General features: G+C 39.1%; 1 protein-coding gene across 2 annotated transcripts in view; it reads right to left on the reverse strand.

Moving 5' to 3' along the window:
- LOC133442691 (voltage-dependent calcium channel gamma-2 subunit-like) overlaps positions 1 to 21,791 on the reverse strand; it is an 87,442-nt gene extending 65,651 nt beyond the window's left edge. The window contains exons 1-2 of one of the 2 annotated variants that reach the window (XM_061720627.1): positions 21,608 to 21,791; positions 19,712 to 19,956 (exon numbers count right to left, since the gene is read on the reverse strand). In XM_061720627.1, coding sequence (XP_061576611.1) covers positions 19,712 to 19,922 — 211 coding nt within the window. In that variant the 5' untranslated portion in view covers positions 19,923 to 19,956; positions 21,608 to 21,791. Of the gene's footprint in view, positions 1 to 19,711; positions 20,229 to 21,607 lie in introns of those variants that run through there. The other variant, XM_061720628.1, reaches the window with a different exon arrangement.
- Between the last annotated feature and the right edge of the window lie 287 nt (positions 21,792 to 22,078).

The raw sequence follows: 22,078 nt of genomic DNA on the forward strand, positions 1-22,078 counted from the left end.
GAATCAGCAAGTATTTCTAGTGCTAGTATCAGAATTGGACAACTGTTCATGGGAATCATGCGCTAATCTTGTCATTTAAAGTCATAATCATCACAGTGTACTGTCTTTTGTACTATTATACATGAATTAGGCATTTCAAGTTCTAAATGAGCCTCTCCTCACATACAGTTAAAATCTCTTTTGAAATCCACTGAATTGTTGTTAACCCGCAGCCTTCATGGGTTAACATGATGTCAATGCTCAAGTCGATACTCATAAGTGGTCACTGGATCCTCTGCGCCATTCTTGCGTCTGCCCTTCTGCCAATTTGATCTGCTGTGTGTAAACTGATGCAGCTTAGCCGTGGCTGATCGCCAAAACAGACTCGGCATGTACAGTATACAGCAGATGGTTGCTTCTGGGATGCCTCTGAACCGCGCTGCAGCGCTTCAGGTGGGACCGCTCTTGAATGCCTGGGATTCGCAGCGGCTGGCATGGTGGTCTATGGGACTTTTGTGCACGGTGGGACGTAAACTTTAAACTAGACTTTACCTTACAAGGAGACATAAAGGAAATGTAGATGGCCTGTAGGAGGTCATGTAAGAAGAATTAATTTAACTTAAATGTGGCACATTTGCATAACTATTTCACGTCACCACTCTCTAGCAACAGCTGTTTGGTGCTCAAGCTGAGGACAGGCTCATTCATATCAGGGGGTAATAGAGGTGGACATACGTGGAATGTTTTTTTTATACTCTTGCCACAGAAGGATCAGGCCAGCCACAAAATGTAGTTTAAACTACAGAAATTATACTTGATCCCACAAGGGGAAATGCATGCATTACCACGGCTGGAGTACAAAAACAGAAGAGAAAGCAAACAAAAGAGATAATAAAATAAAAATACAATACTATATATAACGGTAGCTTGTATTCTATGTACAAGCATACACAGTATGTATTATTAAGAGCTGGATGGGCAGTTGTGGAGATATAGAAATAAATGATATCTGTCTAACTATAAATAGGACATAAATGTATACACATCTCTCTCTCTCTCTCTCTCTCTCTCTCTCTCTCTCTCTCTCTCTCTCTCTCTCTCTCTCTCTCTCTCTCTCTCTCTCTCTCTCTCTCTCTCTCTCTCTCTCTCTCTCTCTCTCTCTCTCTCTCTCTATATATATATATATATATATATATATATATATATATATATATATTATTTATTTCTATAATATTTAAACTTTCAAAAGTTTCCAAAGCTATGACCCATTCCACATGAACAAAGATGTCACTTCCTGATAACTATGTACTTTGTATAGACAGATGCTCCCAAGAGCAAGCCCATAAAAGCATGCACACACACACACACACACACACACACACACACACACACACACACACACACACACACACACACACACACACACACACACACACACACACACACACACACACACACACACACACACGCACACACATTGTGCAGTACATAAAGTGACTGAGGATTTATATCAGACCACAAGTCATAAAACACAGACACTGAAGTTCATCATCGCCTGCTTAATGCTGCACCATTTCTGTTAACGGGAGTTAGCCACATGTGCTGTTTAGCTGCAAAGCATTCTTATGGCCATTAAAATCTGATGAATCACACCCTTACTGCATTTCACTTTGTGCCATGCAAATGGGCGACCACCACATCAGAGTTCCTTTCACAGCCAACATCCAGATTACAGAGCTATTTTGTTCCACGGGTTCAGTTGTTGCCATTAAAAATTGTATGTGCAAAGGGACAATATATGATGGTACCATCAAATGGAAAAAGATGGGCCATGGAAATGGTCTTACTGCAAGAAAACATTCCTGAACAGCTACAAATTTAAAATAAAATTACCTTTTTGTTTATTTTTTTTTAATGTTGAAAATATCAAAATGCAAAACAGTTGTTCATTTAAGCAGTCAGGATGAACTTTGTACAATATTATGTAGCCTGTAGTTGTTGCACCAAAAGAAGGGCCTCTGGATTTGGCAGAGACTCCAACCTAAATGTTCATCCATCCTCACCCTTGACTCAAACACAGATGCAGCACAGTAGAGCCAAAACCTATTTCTTCTCCACTCACACTATCTGATATCTGACAGATGGTGTAACACTGTTGTGGACTGCATTAGCTATCAATGTAACAGCAACTGCATAAATATTGTTTTACAACTTTTGAACGGGTTGTGTTTTTTTTCTTATTTAATGGACTGTCCCAATATGTGGTGAAACTTTATGGAAAACCTTAAAAAACCAGGGAAAACTAGTTAAATTAGATTAAAGTATACAGCTCTAAATGTGCAATCCCTCCATCAACTGCTAGTCATATGTGCACATCTGAACGTGCTAAACAAAATTCATCGGTTTAGTTTCAGTGTAATAAAGCCACAATCATACACGATACAAAACTTATTTTTTTAAATAAATATATAAATAGAAGATATTTGAGCTTGAAAATATTGTGGTTTGACTATTTTTCAAAGTGTGTCAGAATTAGTATAATAAGTATAACTTCCTACTCCATAACAAATTCTGTGTCTAGTGTTAAAACACGTTTCCACAAAGACTGCGATCCAAACATCCACTCCATGTTCCAGTGTGACCTTAGTTTGTTTATGGTGCATACAGCCTGTTTTGTAAGGGCAGTATGTTCACCTCTGTTCAAAGAGCTTCCTTAGATCAATGTGATTTAGTCTTTCTGAAGAACTGCAGTAGATACGTGAACTTTAATTTCAATATTATAAACATTTATTTCGAACAAATTATGTTTTCATTCTAATTTTTGCATTCAACACACATGAAAATGAAATAATTGAGATAAAACAACAATAAAGCTGGTGGATGCACCCCTTTTCTTGACAGTGATGCACTTCTACCCTGCTTTTTTTCATTATTTAAATATAAAAGATGCTAATGAAACTTTGGTATTGCAACAAAAATCTGTGAGGTTCAGCAAGATACAGTACTCCCAATATGGCTTTTTTTCATTATTTAAAAAAGAAAAGGATCAAAAATATGCCAAAATTTAGTCATTTGTAGCTCTTTTTTAGTTTCCTGACAAAAAAACGCTTTAGCCTGTCTGACGTAGATTGTGACTCAATAATGAGCCATGGATTTCAATAATGAGCCATGGATTTCAATAATGAGCCATGGATTTCAATAATGAGCCATGGATTTCAATATGGCGGACACTATTTTCCCCAGGGGTTTTCCTTTTTTTTTTTTTTTTACCATGCAATAATAAAGCTGGAGTAAAAACCCCTTCTGCCCCTACCTCAATTCTAAAACTTGCTTATGTAAAGGCTGCAGCCAAGTTTGTTTTAGCTGAACCAAGGTAACGTAGAGAGACTTTAAAGGGGACCTATTATGGCATCTAATACCTATTTTAAACAGGCCTTGAATGTCTTAAAAACAAGCTTTTGATTGTTTTTGCTAAATAAATTAGAAATTCACACTCTGAGCCATGTCTTTATCTTCCCATTCTCTAACCTCCTTATCTATGTGGGATTCTGAGTGGGCAGGGAGGCTATGATAATGAGGCTCTGTGCTGATTGGCTGCCTGAATGACGCAATACACCGCTACGAAAAAATGGCGGAAGCTCCGGCCGGCGGAGTTGTTGTTCTTGTTTCGGCCAGACTTAGTTGTAGGCGTGATTTCACGCATCAGAGGCCAAAATCGCATTTTCGTTACGTCACGACAGGAGCAGAATCTGAACGGCTCATAGAAGCCACATCACGCTGGATGGCTCATCCGGGCGGCTGTACAGACACTGCAGAATTTGGTTGCTTTCCTCCTTCTCTGAGTTGGCAGGCTGAGGGGAGACCACTTTATATATGTTAAAGCAAGAAAAAACGTGTTTTTCATAATAGGTCCCTTTAACTTATAAAATCTATGATTAAGGGAAAGGGTTGACCCAAAGTTTTTGTCATAGAAGTTGTAGATGGATCCTGAATGGTATTAGCAGCACACGTTCACTTGTCCCTGGATCACAGATGGTCTCTCCCTGTGGCTTCACTGCAGTTCTCCAGAGGCATGAATATGGTGCTGCTTAGTCCCCTTGTCAACCCCCATCTGCGCCCACAGATCTCCCCTGGTGGATGATGCAGCTGGTGACGACCAGCAACTGCCTTTGTAAGTCAGGCTTCGCTGTCAAATGTACTCTGCGGCCCGCCAGAATGGAGGGATTTTTGTTTCTGTACAAGCTATCGAAAAAAGTTTTAGCTTAGCTATGCTCCTTAAACTTTTAAATGTAGATGTTTCTTCAGACTGCAGAAATCTCGACATAAACCAGTTTCTTTGGGAGTAGGGAAAAATTGCACTATGATTGACATACTGTATCATCTTTTACAATGAGACATATTGAGTCCACCTTAGAATATCTTTACATTTTTACATGGTATAGTATTTTTTGGGACATTCAAATTAACCTAGGCAGAAGGCAAACTGTAAAAATATGTATGTAAAAAGTCTATACTAACTAAATAAATTAAATAACAAAATTAAAATAAAATCTTTCTTTTATACATGTTTTTCTACAGAAAGCATCATTGCTGTATCCCTCAATTGTAAATGTAAAAAAGTTGCCTCAAAAAAATAATTTTGAGTATGCCAGTACCTACATTTTTGAAATACGCCCATTTTTTTATAAAATAATGGGTGGGAGTGTATAGTCAATCTATAATGAGTGTGTCTGGTGTGTGTGGGCTGTATCTGTTTTGTAAAAGAGCAAGATATAAATCGAGGTGAGAGTGCAACAGCAATCCAAGAGAGTATTTTCCTGGGAAAATAATGTCACATCCTGTCTACGTGGTCAATGACGCCCAAGAAAAGCACGTGATATTTCAGGCTCACTATGTGATAATGTATTCCAGCGTAGGACGTGCTGTGAATGCTGGATCAAACGAAGCACCTGTGGTATGGAATAAAATGTTTGCTATATTTCTGTAAAAAGGGTGTAGAATTAAACAGTGCTCCAAGTCATTTATTTCTTTATTTTCACTATTTGACAGTGTCCCTGATAATTAAACTAAAGTAATCTACTTTTATCAGTTAAGAAATGAAAGCACTGCTGGCAGTAAGAAGGGCATGCATCTTTGTACCCTGTCCTCTCTGGTGCTGCTCCTCCCTCAGTCCAAAAACAAGCGTGTTGATTCCAAATTGCCAACAGGTATGAATGTGAGGGTGCATGGTTGTTTGTCTGTATATGTGGCCCTGTGATAGACTGGCGACCTGTCCAGGGTGTCCCCCTGCCTTCTGCCTGTAATGAGCTGCGATCGGCTCCAGCAGACCCCTGTGACCTTGTCGGGTATAGATAATGGATGGAGGGATACATCACATTGTATCAACCTCGTGCTACTGGGGTGGACTGACAGGACAGAGGACACAGGGTTTAGTGAAGAAATCGTGGTTCTTTATTTCAACCAGGCACAGATTGGCACTCAGCTCTGTGTCCTTCCTCCCAGCAGAGAACCCCTTGCTGGTGTGCAGCCACTGTTTAAATAGCCAGGCAGGGTGGAGAGCTTGATTGGGCACAGGTGTGCCCAATCAGCCGAACCAGGCGCCACCTGTGTGCTGCTCCCTGCAGACCACGCCCAATCCTCCACCCTGCCACACACATCATTGAAAGCCTCACATTACTAACATTGTGTGTGTAAGTGAGAACCTAATTACAAAACTCACAAGGTATGTGTAATATGATGCTGTGTGTGAGGTAAATTTACAAGTGTGTGCGTTTGAGTGATCGGATAAGGTAGGGGGGCACTGATCATATTCATGTGGTTATTAGATGATCTTTGACACACGCATGGCTCCTGTGTATTCTTTTGTTATTATGAATTAATTTTTAACAAATACATAAAACCAAGGTGTTGATTCAAAATAGGGCTGGGCGATATATCGAGATTTTAATATGTATCGATATATTTTCAAACACGATATGGTACGAGACAATATCGTTTATATCGATTTAAAAAAAAAAAAAAAAAACATTTTTTTTTAAAATGATTTTGATATAGCTTATTTTGTGACAAATTGACTTGAATGTTTTATTTTAGATTTGCACAAATGTTTTGTTATTTGCACAACTGTAAACCTCAGTGGAAAAGTCTGCCTGTTACTCTCTACATTGTATTAATTGCACAGTGTATTTTAATTTAATTGTTATGCAGGAAAGGAATATTTGTTTTATTTTATTCAAGAAGCATTTTTATTCTATATATGCAGGCAGTTTATTTTTATTTCATTTGTTTTATACATTTTGATATTGTGCAGACCTCTGTTAATAAAGGAACCTGTGTGACATTTGGCACGAGGCTTTGTATTAAAACTGACTGTTTTTTTAAGGGTTTGCCTCAGAAAAAATGAAGCTAACAGAGATGCTATGCTATAATGCTTTGGGGGAAACCCCAATTAAGGCACAGAAAAAATATCGAGATATATATCGAGTATCGCCATTTAGCTAGAAAATATCGAGATATGACTTTTGGTCCATATCGCCCAGCCCTAATTCAAAAGTATTCAGACTCGTCCACGTGCTGATCACACACACACGAGACACAAAGGCAGTCTGAGTTCCCCGGTCATTCCCGCTGGCTCCTGACGTCTGTAGGATGAGGCAGCAGTCGGCCTATCTGCACCTCTCCCACCAGGCGTTAAACAGGCTGTGTGGAGGTGCCAACAGCTCTCCGCTACCACACTCTCCTCCCCACTATACTGTAAAACAAAGAGTGTGACATACTGTTACTACTGGAAGATGCTGGGCCCTATTGTGAAAGACAGCACATGGCGAACCGCTATTATAGTGGAAATCACTGTTGTAGTGTTACACAATACAAGTGAGACACGCACTCAGAGCTGTTGATCTCTGCTGTGGAATGATGGATTATCATACTGTTGCCATTGTTGTTGCTCAACGTGATTGTTCTTTCACTATCAATATGAAGTTGATACTGAGATCATAAATTTGAGTTAACATAACCATTATAGTATATAAATATATAAATTATAAATAAGTTTTTCTGTGTACTAAACTGGGCTCTTGTTGATTGCTTTGTTGTTGTCTTTATAGCTTATATTTCTAGATTTGTTTATGTTTTGTTTGTACCTTTTTTTTCTGATTTAAGTTCTTTCATTAAGTGTTTCTCTTATATTGGCCAGAAACTAAGGAACTTGAATACTAAATATTCATGCTATCTTGTATGTATGACAATAAAGAATCCTTGAATCTTTGAATTCTAAATATAAAGTTAAGAGATTCAATTTTTGTTTACATAATTCTTCTTTCAGATTAATAGACAGGAAACATCCAAAATACTAATTGGGTGTCTAATTTAGAGAATTATCTCTACAGAGTCACGATAAATTATATGAATAACGAATGTTGTTGAGGGCTTGCTGGTCCAAGACCGTGCTGGCTAGATTAGTTAATGACCCCTAGCTGCTTAATGCTTTGTTAGCTTTTATATTATAGCAATCGGTACAGGAGTGACTTGGATGAAAAGATAAATGACATTTTTACAGACTTCATACTCATACTCCTCATACAGCTAGAAATGTCGACTTAATTTACATTTAAACACACTAATTCTTCCAGTTTCAGGCCTGTATAGATTCTGGAGACCTTTAGCTCGGGAGTTTCTTCCTGTCTTATTCGCAGCATGTTTTAAAGCATGTTTTATTTCATGAGACAGCATTTTTGTCAGCCTTTGAATCTTATATGACGTCATCTGAAACAGCTTCAAGATACAATTTATTTCCGAGACATTCACAGTTGCTTTAGTGTTAATAGCTTCAAGAGAAAAGTTATGAAGTAAAACAAAGGAAGAATTTATGGAAAACATATTTTCAGTACTGAAACTAAAACAAGTAGCACATTATTCAAATCGGGTATCAGGAGCTTTGGCAACCTTTTACCCTGTATTACACAGCTGACATAACCACCTAAGACCTGCTGCAGTTTTTTTTCTTGTTGCTCTTGGTCACTGTTAAGAAAATAAATACTAGCCTATATAGACGACACGATGTGTGATGTCCACATATGGAAATATATTATGATCTTTTCCATAAAGTTGACCTAAGTTGAGATGCTTTAGTGAAAACTACAAAGAGATAGAGCATGTTTGCTGCGTTCATTGCAGCTGGTTTGAGGGAGGGAAGTCAGCCACCCAACACCTCTCCTCCTCTCTCTTATTACGAGTGTGTCTCTTTTGAGGTCCTTCCTACAGCTTAATGCTATCCACTTCCAGGGTGTACCCTGGAAGGCCAAATAATTCTGGGCCTGTGATGTAACTGCCTTACAAATGTGACTGAGCCCCAAAACAAAGTCATTCAGTTGTGGGTATTTTTGTTTGTTTTTTGGGTGATTTGATAGTGACTTAAAACACTGAAATGTAAGTTTAGAGTGTCTAGAGCAGGGGTATTCAACTAGATTCGGCCGGGGGCCACATCTGCAAAAGGACTGTATGGAGAGGGCCGCACAATTTGAAAATGTGGGGGTTTTCAAAATTTATTTTGCACTCAAAGACGAAGACTTATGTAAATATAATACATTTGTATTATACATTTGAATATATCTAGTTTACATATGAATTATGTATTAATTGTCTCCAGATTTAGTAATTGTGAATGTTAAATATAATATTCAGATAAAGAAATATTATTTTGAATGCAAGTTCATTTTGAAACCATGCATTGTGCAAACTTAATGAAATTGATATTGACCTACTTTTAATAAAACACGCCATAATGACAAAGCACCACTTTCCACCAAGATTTCCTTATTTGAATATTATATTAAGCATTGAGCACAACCATTTTAGTCCATAGTAGCCAGTTATAAAAATATTATAAAAAAAAAAAAAATATTATTATTTTTTTTTTCAACAAACACCCCCTTTTTTGAAATATGACCAGGGGCCACATAAAAGCTCCTGGCGGGCCGCATGTGGCCCGCGGGCCGCCAATTGAGTATCCCTGGTCTAGAGTGTGTGATTCTGTTTAAAGACATACACATAATCAGTGTGATATCTCGGACTTTTGATGATCATAAAAATTCAAATGAGCAGAGTTTCCACTCAGACTCTTGCTGCGATCACAATACGGTAGATATGCATGACAGTCAGTGGCTGTGCGCTATACGTACCACACCACTCTGGCACACCTGCCTCCTGTCACACCACAGACTGCTAACAGCTCTGTCCTGTTGCATAACCTTGTTAGTGAAACACTTCAGCATCTGCAGCAACGCGAACACACCACTGGTCACATCGCTGCAACTTTCAAAGGCAATTTCAAGATTAACACAGGAGGCTTTTGGTACCCTGCCCAAAACGCAGAACAGAATGAAAAACTACACGTTGGTTGCGCATTTCTGAGGTCTATAAAAGTATGTGATAAAATCCTTTATTATTGTTTTATATATAGATGGAGGGACTAAATAGAACAACACAAAACAGTTGAGCTTGTGTGGGTTCAATTTAGTGGTTGACAAGAGAGCATAATCCTCTGAAGTCAGTAAGAGACTTCCACTTTCTTAATCAGGACGTGGACCTTGGTCGCAATACAAATTAAGATGAAAACCCATGACACATTGTTTTACATTAAGCATGTTGTGCCTGGATGCCCTTGTCTGTGTGTTGTAGACACTTGTATGCACATGTGTGCGGTTGCGTGCATGCGTATATTTGCTAGCATGACACTTATGTGTCTCCCATGGAGGGACACAGACTATGTGTCAGTCCCAGGTGGTGTGTGAGCACTCATACACCGTCTCTTTGATTGAAACGCCATGATGTCAGTTTGACAGGCGGCCTTGTGTACCCAGTAAAGCGCTGCATCACCATAGTTACAGTGTCAGGTGGACACTGATAACTGATATCATCTAAGCAATCACGTGAAATAAGACTATATGAATTCCAATAAATAAAATATTTTCAAATTAAACAAAATATAAAATGTGTGTTTAAAGCTGACTATGGTCGCAAATCAGCAGCTATAAAAACTCCAATGATATTAGTTATTGCTTTAGCCCGATCTGAATTACTGGCAAAAGCCTGGGAAACCGAAGTGTTCCCGAACAGGAAAATTTAAAGATAAGGGAGGGTCTTCAAGCTCCGGCTTCAGATTTGAAGTATGCCGTGTGCGCAAAACAAGCCTGTAAACTAGCTCCTGTTAAACATTGTATTTGGATCGGTACACATCTGCACCGTACCGCCCTGTACCGAAAGAGTTCGGTACGAATGCGCTTTCCAGTACACCCCTAATACATATATCATATTCAGTACAGAATACATTTTATTGATTTATATATATATATTGTTTTTTGCAAAATTGTTTAGTCCTGGTATAAACAATTGCCCTGAATGGTCTGATCACAGCTGTTAATTGATCTCACCCTCCTGCCTCATCCACATATGCAAGTGCAAAATGTATGCCTGCAAATTGTTTTCAACCTGCAGGGGGAAGTAATGTACTAAACCACGCCTGGTCACCAGAAAAATAAAATACGAAGAACAACCTTCCAGTCCATCAGAATGTTTTTAACTGTTTTTCAAAGCTGAATCGTACAAACACAACAATAATGGCACCGCAAAAAGATCTAGAAACATGGAAGATAACCAAAGGCCTCTGAAATTTGGAAGCAGAAATGCAATATGTTGGAAAGTAAATGAACACGAAGAACTAATATAGGCAGATAAATACAACTCAGACGAGTCCATGATGTTGTGATTGTCAGTTACTATGGCTTTTTCTTGTTGATTCGCACTTCAACATAACACCATTGTTGTGCAATTTATTATGTCTTTCTGCCTAGACCAGGGGTCGGCAACCCAAAATGTTGAAAGAGCCATATTGGACCAAAAACACAAAAAACAAATATATCTGGAGCCGCAAAAAATAAAAAGTCTTGTATGTAAAAGCCTTAGAATGAAGGCAAATGGCGAAAGGCGAAATCAAAATGTTGAGAATAAAGTCGAAATGTTGAGGAAATAGTCAGACTTTCGTGAAAATAGTCGAAATGTCGAGAAAAAAGGCGAAATGTCAAGAAAAAAGTCGAAATTTCGAGAGAAAAGTCGAAATGTCGAGATTAATGTTGAAGTAAAATCTCAAGAAAAAAGTCGAAATGTTGAGCAAAAAGTCGAAATGTCGAGAAAAAAGTCAAAATTTTGAGAAAAAAAGTCGAAATGTCGAGATTAAAAAGGAAAGGAAAAAGGAAAAAAAGGAAAAAGAAAAGAGAAAAAAAGGGGAAAAAAAGAAGAAAAATGAAGAAAAAACAGAGAAGAAAAAAGAAAAAAGAAGAAAAGGAAAAAAAAATTAAAAAAGAAGAAAAAAAGGAAAAAAAAAGTCAAACATTTTTGAAAAATTCTCTAGGGAGCCACTAGGGGGGCGCTAAAGAGTCGCATGCGGCTCTGGAGCCACGAGTTGCCGACCCCTGGCCTAGACCGAAGACATCAGTGATGTCAGAGAGCCTTCAACGTGACCCAGAACTCATCTGGAATCATTCATGAAATTTATTAAAAATCTGTAAATCAACCCTTACCAAAGATCTATCCGGGTTCAACAACACAGTTGACGTTCTTGGAAGGCGACTGATTGCAGGCTAGGAGCATACTAGCACTGCTAATTAGGTCAAAGCATCATCATAAAGTATGAGAACAAGCAATATTCAAGTGCACACCTCATTTACACAAGATCTATGCGTGCTTGCAGCCAGGATTGTGTTTTTCATAGGGATAAATAGTACGTAACTACTAGTGCTTCTGTTTGCCAAAACAGGCGTCTTTTTTGCTACGCTTACCGTTTTCATGAATGAGGTCTAGTGTGTTTTCAGTTCTAAAAGATTGTCGTCCACACTGGTCCAGACAACCTGTGACAGTGGTTTTAGTTATCGGATGTTCTTAGATGCATGTTTACACCTGTCCACTTTGTTATCGAGTCTCTTAGGACAGATTTTAATACCAGGTGTAAACAGGATCATTGTGTGCAAGTTCCACCTCAGAAATAAATGATTTCAAGGTAGGAATTAGCCCATTTTATCCCTACAAGTTTTAACAATTGCTAAGGCTTTTTGTAAGTAAATATACAGAATAGATGTATTTTCTTGTCATATTAAAAAATAAAACTGTGTATAACATATATATATAACATAGTCCATGTGACAAAGTAACTATGAACACGAGTCTATGATAAAGAAAGGTGAATCTGCTCACGTGTACATATTTAAACCTCCAGAGGAGCAGATGGTCTTTTTTTTTCAAAACTTTCTTACCACTCCACAAAGAGGGAAGGTTTTTGACTTTTAACCTGCCTGACTTTGATTTCCCCTTAACTTTTATAATGGAAAAACAAAACCATGCCTGAACCGTAAAATAAACAATTAACCTTGAGGGAACTGAAATTTCATTAAATCTAATTAGGAGGTGAAGCCCCAATATGAGTGAGCCACTCATTTGCTTAACAGGTTTTTATCCGCATGTGAGTAAATTATATAGATGCATGAGCCTGAAAGTCATACATAACAAATGATAACACAGGATCACAGTGCTGCTTGGGTAGAAATCATCAAATGAAGTAAGGTTTTTAAAGGTTCTTGGGGTTCAGATTCCATCACTGACAAAACCATTTTTATTGGTATAGTGTTTGATAATAAAAACGTACACTCTCTACACTCTCAGACACTCACACCTCATTCCCAGAAACATATCTCCTGTCACATACACCTCGCTTGCTCTCAAACCTGCCGTGATGGAGATTAATAGCAGCATTTAGAGCCTGCTGAGCTCCACCTGTCAAGGCTGGAGCCCCAGGGCTGCTCCAGTCTGTGCCGAGGAACGAGAGACTGTCCTGGAGCAAGATCCATCATGGAAATCTGCGACAGATTGGATCTTTGTAGCCAGTCTCCACAGCTGGACCACCGACACAGAGCCATCTTTCCAGGATGACAGCCACACTGAGTGAATCCAACTGGAGCAGACTGTTGTAGCTGTTGTTTGGAGGGGTGCAGTGTTTGAGGGACTGAATAATGAGTGTATGTGCAGAAGGAGGACAACAAAGGACTGTTTTCACTTCTATTGCCTCATATAGTGGTCTTATTTTGTCTAAAATCAACATTTGAATTTTACCCACACATGAGGAAGTGTTTTACCAAGTAGTGTATATATATATATATATATATATATATATATATATATATATATATATATATAAACAGAAGTATCACAGAAGTATAAATTATGTCTGTGATTTTGTAAGAATGTCTTTTTGCCATCCAACTGATCCAGAATGACAAATGACAATTTTTGCCAACTTCCCCGATTACTCTGGTGGAAAAAGAAAACTTGCAAGCACATTTTGCAATTTATTTTGACTTAAATTGCAATATTAAAATCACAATAAAACAAAACTTCCTAAGTGATCTCCTAAATTACTTGATTAATTTTATGACCCATAATTATTTAATTAATCCATAAGAAATAAGCATCCAGTGGCTATTCAGCACCAGTGCTGCCTGGGAAACAGTACTCGAGTTGTAAAAATAAATCTGGGGTGAAAATTGTCAAATAAGTTATTTTTCTGGTGTTATTTTTCTGGTGATGACTCTAAATGTTGAAATAGCAGTAAAACCACATTCATTGATGAAATTACATAAGGGATGGAAAGGGGGGATGGCAGTTTTACAGGGGGGATGATTTGGACTGTTTTTATTTCAGGGGGGATGCCATCCCCCCTCATCTCCAGTACTGTAAATAAAGATTGCAGTTTGTCCAGGAATGGCTAGAAATACTTGTGTTTTTACAGTACTGCACACTGCCAGCATCTAGCTGGATAGTACAATAAAGAATTTGCAACGTCGTGCCAAAATCATTTTTATACAATCAATTTCTTCTCAACAATTGGAATATAAGATTTAATAATGTCATGTGAATTAATCTGAAGCTTGAGTTTGAAAGCAGTGTTTTTTTATCTTTTTTTTTTATTTCCTTCAAGAATGTGGCATTTTTCATTTTTAGAATTAAAAGCCATTTATGTCGTATGGGATACATTAAAAACAGTCTCAAGCAGATTGAGTTACTTTATTGTGTAGAAGTTCCAGGAACTGAGTGGTCGAAGTGTGACAATCGCCCTCACTTGTCAGTCATTTCTGTTACAGTTTCAACAGCAGGCCGCAGACGGACCGGTGCTGGATCCTGACTGCTCAAAATTCTCAGTATGAAGGAAGAACAATAGCTTTTATTTCCGCTGCCAAATATCACTGATTATTATTATGTGGCAACATGTTTATGGAGGGACTTCAGCTTTGGCCTTTACTCTCCTCAAAGGTTTGTTGGATAAGTAAGAGCAAGAGATCACTAGTTCATGAAAACATTCTACGTCTAAAACAAGCCGAAATGAAATGTTTTCACCTAGAGCAAATTACTTACGACAGGAGAAGGAAAGAAAAAGTTGAAAGGTTTGTTTGCAGTTTCAAACAATGTCAGCACAGGTGCCTCTTTTTGAAATCCCTGAACGGTCACTCAGTGACTTAATTTAGAAAATATGGAGATTCGGTCATGGAAGCATTATTTTAAATGTCAAAAAATAAATAAAACGTTGTTATATACCCGATGAATATTGACGGCAAATGAATTACATGTGACAATTAAATTACATTAAATTAACTGGCTGCAGAAACATCAAAATACTCAGGAAAGGACAAAGAGAAGGTAAACAATAACTTATCACAAAATAAAGCATCTGATAAAGTGTTTTTCTAACATTACATTCAATTTGCTTATCTACATCATCTATTTGACAGCCTTAATGTGCTTGATACATGAACTGACATAATACATTTTTTCCCTCCAATCAGATTACCCTAGTAATCAAATTACATGTCATTTGTGCTCTCTAGCCATAAAACCACTTATTGAAGCTTTAGATAAAGAGATGGTCTGAATCTTCATTTTGTACCAGTGGATTATTTTTGTAATCTGATTCCATGTAATTAGTTACTCCCTATCATGACATGTCACTAGCTGCAGCTTTAGATAAAGAGGCGGCCTGGCGACGAGGCTCTGTCAATGATCAGCATGGCGAAACTCCTGGAGCTGTTGGTTGTGACTGTGATGCATGTGAAGGCAGTTGTACGGCTAATCACTCCTAATCAAAGCTGCTCAATAATAACCAGGGCTCAACCCAGGTTTTGAAGTGTTGCTTGTAATGCTAACAGGTTACTCTGAGCAAATAGTCTAAACAGCCTTTACAAATCATGTACTTCACATCCTAAGCATTAAAAAGAAATCACAGTCACGCTGTGACGTATAATGTTAAAAGCTGGGGTAAGATAGGTTAGATAGAACGTGGGCCTGTGTGTTAAAGATAGCACAGCATGCCCGAGGGTGTGTGACAGTAAACCAGAGCTCCCTGCTCTTTTTCTCTCTTTTTCTCTTTTCCCTTCTTTTTTCTCTTTCTCTGAGCCTCCCAATTTTATTTTTCCCCCGTCTCCTTCTCATTCTCCTCCCTGCACCACACAGCTTTAAAGCAACTGTAGCTCTGAAGGCGAGGCATAAAGAGCAAACTGGATCTCTCTCAGATTCCTCTCCGCTCTTAACCATTTCAAATCTCTAGTGCCAAGGACACAGAGCAAGCTTAGAGTGAGAAAAGTAAAGCCGGTTAGTGAGGAAAATAAGCGTATCACGTGGAGTGAGATGGTGAGGCTTCATTCTCACAAACAAATGTGTTAATGATTTGACACAATTTTGCAGTTTCTGCCAATAATTCATGTTGTATGACTTCAAAGACTAACCTTCCAGTTCATTATTACCTGTGAGTATCTAATTCTTTTTAAAATTACGTATGAATAGTGTGACTACCATCACACCTGTGTTTTTCATCAAAATGTGAGGACAACTGGACTCCCATTTCTGTGCTGTCAGTGGGAGTCTACCTGCTGCACAGATTGAAAAAAGAACCACCACAAAGTGGACAGCAGAAGCAATATTCACTTTTCATGGACAAAACCCATCACTGTCATCTTCCCAGCCTTTCTGCGAAAGCTATACCCAGCCTGCCTTAGCTGAAACATTGTCAAGTACCTTTGTGACTGACCCAGCATCACTTCTTTGGGGCTCTACAGGTGTTACACAGCTGGAGTGACACTTTTCTTCAGCAAGAACTTTTCAAGAGCTTTTTAGATAACTTTTCTTAAATTAACTGGCATTCTTTGTTGTTCGGTGTTGGGTAAGAGCCAGAACATTTATTTTATTTAATAAATATAAACTGCATGTAAGACTTTTTACAGGACTATGCTTCGGCTGCCAATAGCCTTTATGGACAGAAAACTATAAAACCTTTCTGGGGATAATGGTTCTTCAGATTAAAGGGTCAACCCTTTTTCTATTTATCATGTGCAAACACATGACTCATGATGGTATCGGATTGGAGATTGTACACATCCAGTCATCTTAAGGATGTTCTACCCAAGTGGGTCCACTGGTAATACATTAAACTCTCTAAAGTCATTTAAAATACCTTTACAGATTCATGGCTTCAGAAAAAAATGTGTGCAGCATAACAACTGATATGACTAATTACCTTTTGCTTGGAGTAATGACGTAAATTAATAATATAACTTTTGTAAAGAGTAACGAGCCACAAGGAACATGTTTTTTTTTTTGAGAGATGAGCCCATGTCCTTCTCTAGCAATACAAGGCAACTGTCCTGTTGCTTATTGCATTTTGGTTTATCTGGTGGTTAACAAGACCTATGTTAGATGTAGCTGCCTTGTTGTACTAATTTGATAGAGGACTTCAACCTTGTGCTGTCAGCATGGGGTTTCAAACAGCTTACATTGCTATCATTATGACTAAACAATGTCAAAATGTGTCAAAGACTTCAGTACATGTTTTTCTGGCATCTGATCAACCAAATTAAAGCAAAAAAAGATGAAAGAAGCAGAGCTTCTTCACAGAGTCAAGATGTACTTAGAAATGTATTCATGGATGCAAAACAAAGCTTCAATGACATACTGTAAATTGTAGGAAAAATCACGTTTTAAACTTATTGAAACAAATATAATCCAATGTAGTCTAGTTCTGGTCAAACACTATCCATTAGCAGTACCCACGTTGCACAAAACTAAGATGATAAAGTAGTCTTACATAGAAAAGACATGAAAGCCTGCACAATGGCCCTGATATTTCTATCCCTCAAAACAAAAAAAGACAAGAATAAAATCTAAAAAGAAAGGATTGTCATGTAAGGGACAAATGGATGGGTAGACCCTCCCACATCGGGGTGACTAAGTAGGGAGTGTAATAGGTAACACTTAAGAAAAGGTACACAGATCTATCATATGGCAACATTTACATGGTAACCATGAATACAGTAAATCTATTTGTCTTTAACATAACATATTTATGTAAATGTAAATAAGAATTTGTCAAATGTTGATCTTGCAAATGCAAGTTAATCACATGGTGTTACAGGGGCTTTTTCTGATGTAAATGTTGATCTTTAAGATTTGATATGACTCTTCCTTCATTTTTTTAATATATGACACATTAGTCACATATTAACTGAGTCTATCTGGTGCACAAGACTTGGAAGAAAAAGTGCAGTAACATGAAAGGTAGATATTCTGTTTTGTGCAGTTGAGCAGGATGCATGGAAACGTTTGTAAGAACTAGCTTGAAAGAAAAGCTAGTAAAAACAAAAAGTGAAACTTTGAGGAGATAATGAACAGGGGACAAGAAAAGACAATAACCCAATTTGATGATGAAACAATACTAACAGGCTCCAAAACCAAATGAGATGCATTTTTATATGAATTATGTAAGATTGGTGCTTTATGCAGATCTGTTTTGTTCAGATTATTTGCTCAAAAGATTAAAAACACAGCCATCTGCATCCGAGCAAATGAAGAAAACTCCTAAAACTATAGTATCCGCTGCCATAGATTTCGGATTGTTGATGTCCTGAGGTGACAAGCTCATTATACTGTAGTTTGTTTTCTTATTGTTCTGGTACAGTCAGAATGAATACCAAGGTGTCTGACAGGATAGCCCTGCATGGTTTGACCAATACGACAATGTGAAGTCACAATCAGGGAAAGTCACATCACAATGACAACGCGATAGCCGAATTTGCATGTCTGCACGCACACTTCACAAGAACAGTATGCAGATGCTCCTACTGACATACATCAAAGTACAGAGAGTATTTTAACACAACAACAAAGCAGATTTAGAGGTATTTAAACTAAAAATTCCCAAAACAATAGTGGTAAGCTTCCATTTGAGAGGAACAGTTTCACACACTGCACACAATACACTCTCTATCGGTCTTAGATCCACATAAAAGTGAAGACATAAACTATTCTTGTAGCAATCGTATACAGAGAGAAAGAAAAAAAATCTGTGTCATCAACACATGGCTTTGTCCTGTGAATCAGGTGAATGTGGGGCCTGGCTTTGTTTTGTGGTGGATGGAACAGAAATGGTGTGTGAATGCATTTGTGAAGTGTCCCTCCCTGCAGTGTGTTCAAGTGTGTTTGTGTCTAACTTGCTTTCACACATAAAAAGACATTTCACAGTTCCCCTTACTGTATGATCGCAGATAAACTCACACTGCAACTCAAACATGTTTCCGTCACTGTTTCAGACAAGCATTTATCTACACATTTCTTTTACATATCACAATAAAACACCCCCCTGCCCCCAGGTCTGTAAAACTGTGTCTCTTGTGATTTTATCCATTTCAACCAATGAATCAACTACACTAGCTAAAAGAGGCTCATTTTTTTTATATGGGCCTACTGAGTCTCGCTCTCGAATTAGCCCTTGAACTGGCTAAATTATCATACTGGAGTGTCACATTGAATTTTCCGCAGCCTTGACAGATTTTTTTTACCCTAAGTACGCATGGTGGATTTTTGCACCTCATTTCCGGGGGTTCTGATACAGATTAGCTTGAACTTCAAGGCTAGGACGGAGAGACGGAAGGATTACTCAGATTACCGAAAACTCCCTACAGAGACACAGGCCCAAAAATATGTGTCTATCAGTCTGTTGTCAGAACATGACCGTTGTCTTTCTTCCCCCCAGAAGAGTGTAAATGACAACAGTTATGCTTATATAGAAGACGCTGTGGAGATTTGTGTGCAGCTTGGTGGACCATGTATCGCCAACGAACTCTAGTGTGTTTAAGAAAATCTAAGAAGATCTGAGTTGGAACAGCTGACAGACCAGTCTGCACGCCAACCTTCTACAATGATGGTCAGCTTTCATTAACCCTGAATGCAACTTTTTCTTTGACATGTCTCTTAAAAAGCAGACACAGTTGCCTGTCAACATTATAATGGCACATACACTGATGTATAGATAGATAGATAGATAGATAGATAGATAGATAGATAGATAGATAGATAGATAGATAGATAGATAGATAGATAGATAGATAGATAGATAGATAGATAGATAGATAGATAGATAGATAGATAGATAGATAGATAGATAGATAGATAGATGTGTTCAAATGGATGCAGAGTACATAGAGAATAGAGTGGGCATGTGAGTGTATGTGTAGGCATGCGAGTGCAAATGAAGGCCTGTGTAAATGTGTGTGTGGGCATGCAGGGATCGATCTGCTCTCGTGTGCCTGAGCGGGGTGTTGTTGGTGCATCCGTGCAAGTATATATGGCAACTTCTGCATCTTACCTTCCAGGCAGCAGGTCCTCCAGAGGCCCGAGTGCGTCATTACCTCCTCGTTCTTCTTGCTGGTCTCATTCTCGTTGTTGCTCTTGATTTTGCAGACGCCACGCGAGTACAGCCAGTAATCTGTCCCCACAGCTATGGTCATGAGGCTGAAGGCGGCGAAGGCCCCCACCGTGGTAAGCAGCATCTGAACTCCGCGGTCAAAGACACCCATGTTGCCGCATTCCACGAAAGGGGGGCCCCCTTTCCTTTTAATGTACAGGAAGTAAATATTTGTGAGTTTGCGTCGCCACGCCAGCTCGGAAAACGGGGGGTGGGCCGCGTCGGGTGGACGACGGTAGCGGGGGACCGCTGGGGGGGCAGGGGAATTAGGGGAGCTCGGGGGAAATCGTATGGTTGGTTTTTTGTAGACACCAAACAGGTGAGAAAAAAAAAGAAAAGTAAACTGAGGTTGAGGATTTGTTTGGCCCCACAGGTGGGTCAAACACACTTTGGTGATGACAGCAGAACCCTCAGCTGCAATGCTTTCACAATTTTAGTCCCAAAATGGCAGTGAGCTGCCCTGCTTTGGAAAAAAAAAAAAAAAAAAAAATGTTGACCTAAAAACACAGGCTTCTAGCAGATCCCACAAGAGACCTGGTCTGGGATCTGGGCCTACTTTGTTGAGTTTGAAGGCCTCTAAACGTCAAACTCCGAAAAAGACAGAGCTAATGAGAAGATGGAGGATTTTGCTCAGCTTCTCTGTGGCTGTTTCAGGCCTAGTTTGGGCTTTCTGAGCTGACTAAAGCCGCAACATATATTCTAATCCTCACAGCTTCAGCGGTGATGTATGGAATAATGTGCGTGTACCGCTTGATTTATCCCACGTGGACCATCACATACAGCCTACACTGTCATCCCCCTGCTCACACGCACTCGCTCACAGACTTAAACTTTCATCTGTACACACCTGTACACGGATGAGCACCCGCATGCACGCAGTGTGAATTAATTCATACTGAAAAGGAATGAAGAAACAGGGGGGAGGTGGGGGTAGACTGTGGTTAAGACTAACACAGTTGGCAGCCTGGTTTCTTTAAAATAGACCCCAAAAAGCAACAAAAGCAGAGATCTGAGAGGATGGAGCGAAGGATGACAACTCAGTGACTATGGTGATAAAACTAGGATGATTGGTACATTTTGGAGTTTTAACTCTATCATTTTTGGAAAATAAAGCTTTAACACACCATATAGGTTACTCTGTGGGAATAGAGTGATGGAAGACAGGCAAGACAGACAGGCAGGGCCGAGACTATGTTGAGAAATTCAGTACTAGATGTGCTGAAGAGAAATGAGCGAACAGATCCAAACCAGCACAGTCAAGCTACTGCCCAAATCAAGGACGTGATGCTAAATAATACCAAACATTCACCAGAACCATTACTGCTGTTGGCCATTCCTTAAGAAATGATAAGAAAATAAACCAACCAAGGACAAACCCCCTCTCCAAATTATAATTATAATAAAAGATCAAGCTAAAAAGGGGGGGTGGGGGGGGGGAGTTGAAATTAGGTTGTGAAAATCAAACAGCCTGTTTAGTTTCCCTTTTTCCTAAAATTCTGGTCCCCAGTTTCCATATGTGGTCCCTACACCTTTCTCCGTCAACAGTGGAAATGTGCTATTGAGGGATTGGGGCAGCGGCAGCGACGGCGCACCGCGGAGAGAGGGGCGCATCCAGGCGGAGAGGCCGAGCATCAGCGCTCCTGCAGCCGCTGCAGCAGCGAGCAGGACGGGGAGAGACGAGCCGAGCTTCCCGGAGCTTCCCGGAGCTTCCCAGCCTCCTCCCCGGGCATCCAAACGATCCTAGACACTTATGTCACGGAGAGAACAACGAGCGCACACGGACACACAGCCACTTACTGTCATCACATAAAAACGATCAGCAATGATATTTATATAAAAAAAAGGAAGGGGAAAAAAAGAACTGTAATTTGGACGAAGCTGGCAGGCGTGATAGAGGCGCTATGTGCGCAAAAAAAGGGAGAAAATTTCAAGTCGAGCGACACATCAATCCTTGGTTTCCTCGTTTTTCTTCTTCGCAGAGCTGAGATAGAAGTGGAGAGAGGAGAGGAGGAGGAGGAGGGGGTGGATGATGGTTAGAAGCGGAGGATAAAAAAAAATCGACACAAGCAGAGAGCGAGGAAGGAGGAGAGAGAGCAGAGATGTTCCGTGCGCAACAGCAGCAACAGCAGCACATTTTTCAGTAAAAGTCAAAGACAAGTCAAGTCAAAGGTGAATTTTAAGATTATTTTTTTTCTAGCCTTAAAAAAACAAAAAAAAAACTTCAGCTCTCATTTACACGTTTGTGGATAGTTTCTTTCTTTCCTTTTT

Source organism: Cololabis saira, chromosome 1, assembly GCF_033807715.1.
Source record: "Cololabis saira isolate AMF1-May2022 chromosome 1, fColSai1.1, whole genome shotgun sequence".
Classification (NCBI taxonomy): domain Eukaryota; kingdom Metazoa; phylum Chordata; class Actinopteri; order Beloniformes; family Belonidae; genus Cololabis; species Cololabis saira.